General features: G+C 38.3%; 1 protein-coding gene across 1 annotated transcript; it reads left to right on the top strand.

Annotated features, from left to right (window-relative positions):
* Positions 1-1,917: 1,917 nt before the first annotated feature.
* On the top strand, positions 1,918-9,678 carry igfn1.3 (immunoglobulin like and fibronectin type III domain containing 1, tandem duplicate 3; the record flags this gene model as incomplete). The annotated part of the gene is made up of 23 exons (XM_079340889.1): positions 1,918-1,969; positions 2,145-2,267; positions 2,344-2,480; positions 2,584-2,683; positions 2,780-2,821; positions 2,910-2,955; positions 3,155-3,338; positions 3,476-3,589; positions 3,678-3,840; positions 3,989-4,261; positions 4,379-4,978; positions 5,070-5,194; positions 5,292-5,433; positions 5,550-5,843; positions 5,927-6,223; positions 7,098-7,277; positions 7,380-7,508; positions 7,593-7,901; positions 8,005-8,090; positions 8,227-8,419; positions 8,710-9,006; positions 9,200-9,526; positions 9,612-9,678. The coding sequence occupies 23 exons, from the start codon at positions 1,918-1,920 to the stop codon at positions 9,614-9,616; spliced, it is 4,218 nt and encodes a 1,405-aa protein (XP_079197015.1). The 3' UTR covers positions 9,617-9,678.
* Between the last annotated feature and the right edge of the window lie 1,393 nt (positions 9,679-11,071).

Below are 11,071 nucleotides of genomic sequence, written 5' to 3'. Positions count from 1 at the left end.
TGTACAGTACAATTTAGTCACAGGAAAGGAAGCTCAAGCACTGGCACTTCTGTGTCACATCTCATGAGACTTTAAAAAAAAATAGAGCAGTCAAAAGCACCCTCCTGTCGTACTACAGCTGAAATTCCAGTTTTGAGGGAGGGATTAGGAAGCTTCTCTGCTGCATTTTGTCTGGTGCCCCCTTTTCAAGCACCTATAGCACTTTAGGGCCAAAGCGCATGTTGGTAAACCTATCCCCTAGAGCCCCAGTGAAAAAGCATTGAGTAAGGTTACTCTGAGTGTCTCTGAAAGACTTTATTGCTTCTCAAAACGAAGAGTCCACACTCAAGAATCAGCAGCAACCTGACTGCAGCAGACTTCAGACAACAGGCATTTTCTTCATAAAGAAACAGTAAGTTCATTTACCAAGTGCGGCACAATTGCTAGTATGGTTTCACATTTCATAACAAATTCTGTCGATTTTGTTAAAATCAATGCACATTGATTTATGTCCTCATACAATATTTATCTGCATGTTGCCATATATCGGCCTTCAATAGAAGAGTTAATTAACTATCTAATTAACAGAAGAAATATGAGTTAACCATGCTGACTGCACGTTATATTATTCAACAATGTCTAAAGATATAAAAGATTAAACATCAACATTTTAAAAAGCTACACCAATAATTTAAGATCGAAAAGAAAAAAAAGAGTAATTCTGAAAGGAAAGAAAAAAAATAGGGCAAATTGGACTGTAGTTAATTAATTGTCATAAAAATGTTTCAATATTATGGCACAACCACATAAGAGCTGCAGTAATGTGCCAAGATTCAATTAAGAATCTTTTATGGGTTTTTTTAGTCAGTTGAAAATTAAATTTAAAAAATGTGCTGTGCCACTGAATGCTGTGCTGCCACATTCCTGACCAGTCATTCATAAATCAGTTCACTCATAACACCCTGGGCAAAGCTATTTTTTTCAGACAAATATAGCTTCAAAGAAGCTAAGCAAGTGTTTTAAACTGCTGAATATGCCTGTACTTTATTACAGGATGGAAAAAAAAAAGTTGAAGTGATTATCAGCATGAAGTAACAAAATTCCCCCACTAATAGATTCAAGAGATTATAAATTGGTGATTATAAAAATACATCATTTTTTTGTATGTAGAGAAAGAGTAATACAATCTCAGATGTTTTTTTATGTTCAAAAAACAAGCAGGAAGGACAAACCTGAAACTAAACTGGACCAAAACAAAGGTGGTTAATTTATGGATCAGTTGCACTGAGGAAATAAAAACATGTGACATCTTCGGAAAGTTTAACACATTTTAAAGAATAACATATTAAACAGATATAATTAAAGAGTCACAGAGAAAGATGACTCAGTGTAAGATCTGTACTGTCTACCACTAATGTGTATGAAACATTATATTATTTATATTATATTAAAACTCAGATCTTGGATAAATTTATAAAAATAAAAAAAAGTGGTAGGACTGGATGTTTGTTTTTTATTTCATCTTTATACTCTTTTCGAACATTGAATACTTAAGACAAATCTGCCACTACAGAAAGCATGCTGTTATTGTAAGTTGTTGCTGCACTATCCAGGGATTGATTTGACTCAAAAGTACATCATCATGTTGCAAAAGTGAGCAAACAGCCTTTAGTCACTACCCAAAGAGTGAAACCCAGTTTCTATTCATACCACCTTAATAACATTCACTGCATGACAGTTACTAACAGTGACCAAGCCATGCTAATATTTCCTGACTACCCATTTTAAGACTTGTTTGGTATTGATTTAAATAATATTGTTCACTAAACTCCAAGTATGTAAGGGAACTAAACAGTTCTGTTTAGAAAATAGCAATGGGTGTTTAAATTGAACTATATATCATATTTTTGTATTACAGATAGCTGTTTTTGAATCAATATGTTTAAAATACGTAAAGCGAAGGATGAGGAGCCAACCGCCCCGGGGCAGGGTAAGTAGCAGACTTCAAGTTCTTACCACTATGTGTACTTTACTGCCACACCATCAAACCTTTTTGCAGTGTGCCAAACCTTTCTCCAACATACTGTAGAAATAATCAGCAAAACTGTCAAATCTTCACAGTTCTTCATAGATGGTAAAATCATTTCTTTCTTATTTATTGATAGTGAAAATAAAAAAGAGGTCAAAGGTGCCTGGAGTTATGATAACCCAGTATGTGGAACAACTTCCTGAAGGCATGAGCACCCCAGATTTCACCCGGAAACCCATTGCTATAACCATACAGGAAGGTAAGGCAACATTTTCTCATCTCACTATTCCACACTATTTAATGATAACATTAAATTGTTGTAACAATTTCCGTAGGTAAACCGGTTATCTTCAGAGCTGTGGTTATTGGTAAACCAACACCAACTGTCACCTGGATGAGAAATAATGGGGAAATTGATGAAGAAACTTTCAAAGTTGTCCATGACAAGAGTTCAGGAGAGTACCAGCTACAGGTGGAATCACCGACCATAACCTGACAATACATCAAACAGAATGATCACTTTCTTACAATATACATGTTTTCCAACTGACTGACAATCATGCAATGATTGATAGATACCAGACGTATGCGTGGATCATGCTGATACCTACAAGTGTTATGCTAGGAATGAGTACGGAAAAGCTGTAGTGACTGCTACACTTAATGTTATTGAAGGTCAGTTACATTTTTTTTTTTCAATTATTTTATATGGCAAATATGAACTAATTCTGAAGAAAACATAAAACCATTTCATTTTAATCTAATTTTAAGTGGGCTTCAAAAAGAACAGAGCCTTGCAAGAATCCAGAACAGGTGAAAAAAATCTACATTTCATTTGTTTCAATGCAATGTTAGTCAACCATTAATTAAAAAGTTTGACATTGCTGTTGTTTTTTTGTAGCTGTCCGAGAGATGCCAGAGGACTTCAAAAAGGCCTTGAAACATACGTATGTAGTGAATTTATTAACGATCAGATCCAAGTGCATGATTTTTTTTTTCTTAAGGTGGCCTTCAATTTTTTAGAATAGAAAATTCTTTGCACGATTGTAAACCATAGCTTGCTGAAAAAGTTGCACCCAGATGACGTCATGCAGCCATGTATGTTACTGACATGATTGTATCTAATCAATTATTTTCCTTTTCTAGCGTTGATATTGATGCAAAGGAAGATAAAAAAACAGAAATTGATGAAAAGTTTTGGGAAGTGTTGATGAGTGCTGACAAGAAGGATTATGAAAGCATCTGTGCTCAGTATGGTGTCACAGACTTTCGTGGGATGCTGAAAAAACTAAATGAGAAGAAGGTCGAAAGAGAGCATCAGCAGGAAAGGGTGGGTTTCAAACAAACTTTCATCTAAAATAAAACAACCCACTTACAATAATGAAATGCCTGACTAAAGAAATGCAAACTCTGATCCTCAAACATTAACAGTACTAACTATGCTTCAAATCATTTCAATTATTGTAGGTCGTTGAAAGGCTTTGCAATCTAAAGCCAATTGAACTGAGAGCTGATGGTGATGCCGAATTTGAACTTGAAATGTCACTGAAAGACCCCACAAGCAAAATCTTCTTATTCAAGGTAAGACATTTATTCATGTTTTTTTAAATACCTTTATATTAATGCTGGATGCTGATTTTATATTTCCCTCGGCTTCTTCTTTAAACAGGATGGAGTCATGATTCCCTTTGATGCAGACACAGATATAAAACATGGACTGAGGCAAGTGGGCAAGAAGTTTGTGTTTAGCATCAATGGAGTTGATGCTGAGGATGCAGGATTATACCAAGTTGAGGTTGATGGAATTAAGATCTTCTCAACAGATTTCAAACGTAAGACCAACACTAAAGCAATGATCTACATACTTCTAACACATACATATCCATATCAAAACCAAAAGAGCCACACTTACGAAATAAGTTGTCCGTTCAAAAGGAAATAAGCGATAAATGTTAATCTGTAATGTTTTGCTTTGTCTAGTTCCCCCTGTAGACTTCCTGGTTAAGATTGAAGATGTGAAAGCCGAGGAAAGAGAGGATGCTCTTTTTGAGTGTGTTATCTCGCAGCCCCTGAAGAAGATAACTTGGAAGGGAAAGAATGTAGTACTTGAGCAAGGGGACAAATATGACATCCTGGTGTCAGACGACATGTTGATTCATTCGTTGGTGGTGAAGGACTGCGTTCCATTGGACAAAGGAATATATGCGGCGGATACTGGAATGGCATCCTGCAATGCATGGCTGGTTGTGGAAGGTACTTCTTATTTATACACTGCAAATATCTTAATGTTCAACATAAGTTTATAAATAACAAATCATTCCCATGGATATGTACAAGAGTTTTAGAACATGTTTTTTTATTATTCTTTAGTTGACAAAGATCCAAAAGGGAAGAAGAAAGCTCGTAAAACAACCAGAGCAGGAGGTGGTGGACCTGAGCTTTTGAAGATTGCTCAGGAGCAACAGGCCAAGGTACAACAAGAGAGAGATATATTAATTGCAAAAGCAAAGGCTGAGGCAGAAGCAGCAGCAGCTGAAAAAGCAGAAGCTGAAGAGAAAGCTAAAGCAGAAGCAGAGGCCAAAGCAAAAGCCAAAGCTAAAGCCATAGCAGAAGCTAAAGCAAAAGCCAAAGAAAAAGCACAAGCAAAAATGGCAGCACAGGAAACCACAGATGGAAAGACAAAGGCTAAAACAAAGGCCAAGGCAAAGGCCAAGGCAAAAACAGAAGGGGGAGAAGATACAGGAGATTCAGCTGCTGTTGTCGATGGGGAAGAGGAGGAGGATGATGATGAAGAGCTAGAATATGAAGAGGGGGAGATGGAAGAGGACGAGGAAGGAGTGCCATCCAAGCCTAAGAAAAAGGTACAAACAAAGGAAGGAGAGGATCCTGCTGAAACTGAAGAAGAGGAGCCAGTTCAAGAGAAAAGAAAAAGAGTGAGAAAAGGCCCACTTGTCCCTGATACAGTCGTTGGTAAGATACATCAACCAACTGTAAATTATTCTTGCTGCTTTGCTACTGTATTTGTTGTTCCCTGTTGACAATAAGGCTATGTTTCTTTTAGAACAAGGAGTATACTTCACCAGCGGTCTGTCAGATGTAGCCATCATTATTGGGACTGATGCAGAACTGGTCTGCAGGCTTAGCAATGAGGAATGTGACGGAGTCTGGTACAAAGAAGGTCAAGAGGTGAACAACATAAGAGTTGGTGAAGAAATTGACGTATTCATTGGTGTTAGTATTCATTTGACGTATGTACGTATGAATATGTTTGTGTGTATTTCAGATAACAGCAACAGATAATATATGTATTGTAAAAGATGGGAACTATCGCAAACTAATTATCAAAAACTGCAATGAAGATGATGCTGGAAAGTACAGATGTGAGGCTGATGGCCGTAAAACAGAGGCTGTGCTAAATGTCGAAGGTACTTTCTTTTCATAATTTGGAGCTATCAATTTGAAGCATCAAACAAAAGCGAATCAACTGGGAAATCGTGTAAAAGAAATCTCAATTCGTAAAGACGTGTGTTTTATTCTGTAGATCCACCAAGAATCACCCCTGAGGACCTCACTGAGTTCATAAAACCTGTTACAATAAAAACTGGGAAAGAAGCAGCTTTCGAAGTCACTTTTCTTGGCCGGGAACCGCTGAAGATACAGTGGTACAATGAGGGTGATGAGCTTTTGGAGGACACCCATGTCAAGATCGAAAAGTCTTCCACTCACAGCCGCCTGCTCTTAACCAAGTGCCAACGCAAAACCACAGGAGAAATAAAGATTAGGATTAAAAATGAGTGTGGAACAACTGAAGCCATCACACAGCTTGTTGTATTAGGTATGGTTAATGCACATAATGTTGAAATCCACAGATTCTTAATTTTGACCAAAGTTACAACTCTATTCTTTGCCTTACTACAGATAAACCAACACCACCCCTCGGCCCAGTGGATATTATTGAAAGTTCTTCATCCTGCATTGATTTCAAATGGAGGGTCCCAAAAGATGATGGCGGTTCACCCATCACAAACTACGTCATGGAGCGCCAGCAAATTGGACGCAACAGTTGGAAGAAATTAGGCAAGATTGGCCCAGAGCCTAAATACAGGGATGTTGATGTGGATCATGGCAGAAAGTACTGCTACCACGTCAGGGCAGAAACTGATTTTGGTATCAGTGAAATGATGGAGACTGATGACATTCAGGCAGGAACAAAAGGTTAGCCCTTTTTTCAAGCAGAACAACGTTAAAGGGGACATATTATAAAAAAAACCCATCACTTTTACAGTGTTTGAACGTTTATTTGGGTAACTTAAGTGTCTACCGACCCACAAAATGTGTAGACATAAAACAAAACATCCAGTCCTTTGTTTGTGGTCTGCATACCTCTTACAACACAGAGAAAAATACTGTTCAATTTGTGACATCACAAGTATGATTATGGTAGAAAAAAAAAAAAAAAAACGTCCCTCTGCTGGTATCTCCACCCATGGACCCAACCTCCAGCCTAGAGCAGGGGTGTCGAACTCCAGGCCTCGAGGGCCAAATACCTGAAAGTTTTAGATGTCTCCCATCTCCACCACACCAGCTTTAAACCAATGTGTTGTCATCAAGCAATGCAGAAGCCTGATAACGAGTCGCTCATTGGATTGAGCTGCGTTGGAGCAGGGAGACATCTAACAGTCTGAGGAAGTCGGCCCTGCAGGGCTGGAGTTTGACACCACTGGCCGAAAGAGCTAAACTTTTGTGTGGGTCACCCATTTCAATTCTTGTTAGCAAATGTTAGATGTCAACTGGTAAAACTCAGGGTGGGCTCATTGCATTTAAAGAGACACACACCAAAACTGTGTATGTGTTCTGAGAGTGCTGGTTTATACAGGGACACAAACCTCCTCTGGTGCTTGATTCATGTTATATTTTAACCAAAGCACAGAACATGTTTCGTTTAGACAAAATGGGAATGTTTGAAAAGGTGGAAAAGGGTTATAATATGTCCTCTTTAACTAGTGAGGGTTTTTCATACATCGTTGCTGTCTACAATTTTTTTTTTAAATGAACCAGTAATAAAGTGGCACTTACATTATTCTTTCAGCATACCCTGGAGCTCCCTCTACACCAAAAATTGTTAGCGCTTTCAAAGACTGTATCAATCTGTCTTGGTCTGCACCTACAAATACTGGAGGAACCAACCTTTTTGGATACAATGTTGAAAAACGCAAGAATGGCAGTAATCTTTGGAGCCAAGTCAACCCACCAGATGAGCTCATAAAAGGTCAGGCATTTTCACAACTTCTTTAGATTGAAATGTGCTTCTACACTAAGACAGGAGTCAACTATTATTAAGTGTTGCCTTTACTCTTTGACATGTCCGCAGAAAAAAAGTATGCAGTGAAGGACGTTGTTGAAGGCCTTGAGTATGAGTTCCGTGTATCAGCTGTCAACATTTCTGGTGCTGGAGAGCCAAGTACACCCTCTGAATTTGTGATTGCAAGAGATCCAAAGCGTGAGTAAAATGGTATAAAATTAAATGGATGTGATCTTCTCAGTGCTTTATTTGTCATAAAGGCTTAATTGTTGACAATTTCAGAACCCCCTGGTAAAGTCATTGACCTGAAAGTGACAGACTCCACATACACCACTTTATCACTGGGCTGGACCAAACCCATTGAGGAGGAAGGGGTTAAAGATGAAGCCAAAGGATACTTCGTGGAGCTCAGACCAGCAGAAGATCCAGAATGGGGTCGCTGTAACTCCAGTGCTATCATTATGACCTCCTATACCATCATGGGTCTGAAGTCTATGGCCATGTACTGGGTAAGAGTTTTAGCCACAAATGAGGGTGGAGATGGTGAGTCTCAAGAGCTGGACAACTACATCATTGCAATGCCTCCCCCAGGTGAGTCAATCTAAACTATCTTCAGCAACAATGTCATATATATAAAGTTAAATTAATCATTTTTGAGTTGATTTTGTCTTGACATGTTTCCACTTTTTCACAGTGAGACCTCAATTCACTGACAAAAAAATCAAGAACTTCATGGTGATGAGAGCTGGAAACTCTGTTCGCATCAACTTTAACTTTCAAGTATGATATAACATGACCAGGAGCTTTAAACGTATTGTTAAGGAGTTTTTTCTGGAGTTGATTGGACAGACCTTCACTGCTCTTTCAAGAAAAGGCTAAAAACCCAAGTTGTGTCCCTGTTTTCTATTGTTGACAGGCGTCTCCTGTACCAAATATTAATTGGCTTAAGGACGGTTTTCCTGTGCCTAAGCATGTGACAGTGAGCAACACAGACACATCATCACAGCTAATCATTGCTGCATCCGAACGTCATGACACTGGAATCTACACAATTATTGTCAAGAACATTGTTGGACAAGAAACCTCTAGTGTTGAGATAAGAGTCACAGGTACATTGAACAGATTATTCTTAACTAATCCCTAACAACAATTTCTTTGAGTGTCAAAGGATTTTCCAATGATACAGCTGCTTTTCTTCATCTATATTTTTTTTGTAATACTCTAAAAACTAATGTTGTTTTCAGAGAATGCAAAAGGTTTATATTTTTGGAATAAAGAATTTTAACTTCTAAAATATTCTAGCTGTATTTAATAAAGAATAAATTAAGAGCATAGCAAATGAAGACAACATTTCTACAGAATTTACAAAATGTTAGAGCTGACAATCTTGGTTTTTAAGATGACCCGAAGCCTCCAGGCCCTGTGGAACTTGACGAGAACGTGATGGGAACGGTGACAGTCTCCTGGGCGCCCTCACCAGATGAGAAGAAAGATGACAGGCTACACTACGTTGTCACCAAGCGTGATTCTGTTAAACGTTCGTGGCAAACTGTGGCAGACCACCTCTTCAACAATAAGTTCACCGCCATCAACATCTTGCCTGGAAGGCAGTATAAGTTCCGGGTGTATGCCAAGAATGACATGGGACAATCCAAACCCTCTGAGTCAGCACCATGGGAAGTAAAAAAAACAAAAGGTAGGTTTTTTTCAGAAGTGATCTAAAAGATTGTTGTATTGATCATATTCTGTCATCATAGCTGTCAAAGGGTTTTTGCGTGTTTTGAGTCAATGCATAGGCTTTCTTGGAGTTTTTAAGGACTATTAAAAAGTATCATAAATGCATCATTTAAATCATTAACTTGTCTTTTGTGTCTCGTTTGTCCTTCCAGATACATTTTCATTAACCCTTCCTGAATCTAAGGAGTGCAGCTTTGAGATGCCCCCTGCATTCTCTGTTCCTCTTAAAAAGCACAACAGTCCAGAGAGCTATGAATGCTACATGAGCTGTGCTGTGACAGGAAACCCCAAACCCCACGTCACCTGGTATAAGAATAACATCAGCCTCAACACCAACACCAACTACTACATCACCAACACATGTGGAGTGTGCTCAATGGTGATTCTCAAAGTCGATCCTAAGGACAGTGGGGAATACACAGTCATTGCTGAAAACCCTCTGGGCAGGGTGGAGTGTTCAACTAAACTTGTTGTTCAAGGTAAAAACATTTAAAAATATTTAACACCTCAAATTCTCACCCCTCAGGGTATATTTAAAACAATCATCTTCATCTCTTTCTACAGATTAAATGTATGCAGCTGGCCTGAACACCTCAAGATGCCTGTCTATGTTACACGAATGGAATTGCAGTGAAAAAACCAAACCTGCCGCCACATACTTTTCCCTGATTCACTGTACTACTGTGTTGAAATAAACTTTGTAAAAGAAAGGATAAAGACAGGAAACACGATGGTGGTTCAATTGTTTTAAAAGTATAATTCTACTCAATGTATCTGCTGGTAAGAACTAGTACTTTGACAAAGGACACTTGTGATTCAGAGCTAATGATGTCTTCCCGGGCTGCTTATTTGTTGACCTTTCTCCCAGAGCTCTCATTATACTGTCTCAATTGGAAAGTTGTTGATATAACCGTTTTGCTTAAACCAAGTGTCTTCGTTTTTGAATTATTAATAATGTCAACATGTGAATAAATCCTTCCTGCTTAACAGTGACCTGTAATATTTTCATATCACATATTTTTAATGTGTGAAGAGGAAGATATACCACAGTACATTCATCCTTCGAGGGGAAATTCAATTTTACACTCTGTTGTTAAAAAATTATACACACACATTGGCTGAAATAAACACACAAGCACAAACAGGATCCTTCGTCAGAGTGAGGGGGCTGCCTTGCTCAAGGGCACTTCTGCAGTGCTCAGGGATCTAAGAATTTACTCAATAAATATCAATTGATCCAATAGTTTGAGACATTTTACATTGACGTCAGAATGCTATGAGGCAGTGTTTCCATGTTCTAAACGTGCAATCATTTTGCTTTGCCAACTGTCACATGGCATCAAATTTCTCTTTTACTGCAAGCAAATGCTTGCACGCTTTCAGAGGATATTGTGAGACTATTATGGAAAGCCATAAATGAAAAAATTGTATCTGCATGACGAAGTGCAACCTTGCAAACAACTGTATGTCTTCCTGTGTAAAGTCTAAGGACACATTAATATTATAGTTGCTGCATTGCATTTTGCTAAAATAGACAACATTTACTGGGAGTATATTTTACAAGGCTTTGACATTTAACAGCTTCTAACCACATGCCAACTGCATTTACACGTTCCCTGTAAACAATCCAAAAAGATTACACATGCTGCTTGCATCACATGTTAAGAAGCTGGTGTTCTTAAACTTTTTCTTTGACATCACTAAACATGGATGCCATAAATCTCTTGCCCCATTGAGGCAAAAACTGTCCATATTTTTGTGAAGTTGTATTAGTTCAGTTTAATAGGTCACTTTAGAGTGCATTCCTTTGAAAACATACATAACAATTTTGCATTGGGTTGTGTAATGTCAGGATATTTTGTCATTGTTTTGCAGGGCAGAATTCAAAGCTCCTGACTTCATTGACCTCTTGTAATAAATGCCTTCAAGCACTTCAGTCCTCTCATAGCGCCTTTCCATGCCTGAGAACAGTCATAGCTCCTGAGCCACGCATCTGCTTTTATTACAGGGCTTGAAATAACCAC

Source organism: Symphodus melops (genome assembly GCF_947650265.1).
Source record: "Symphodus melops genome assembly, chromosome: 4".
In the NCBI taxonomy this organism is placed as follows: Eukaryota; Metazoa; Chordata; class Actinopteri; order Labriformes; family Labridae; genus Symphodus; species Symphodus melops.
The sequence above is the reverse complement of the archived record's forward strand: the minus strand, read 5'-3'. Positions and strand labels throughout refer to the sequence as shown.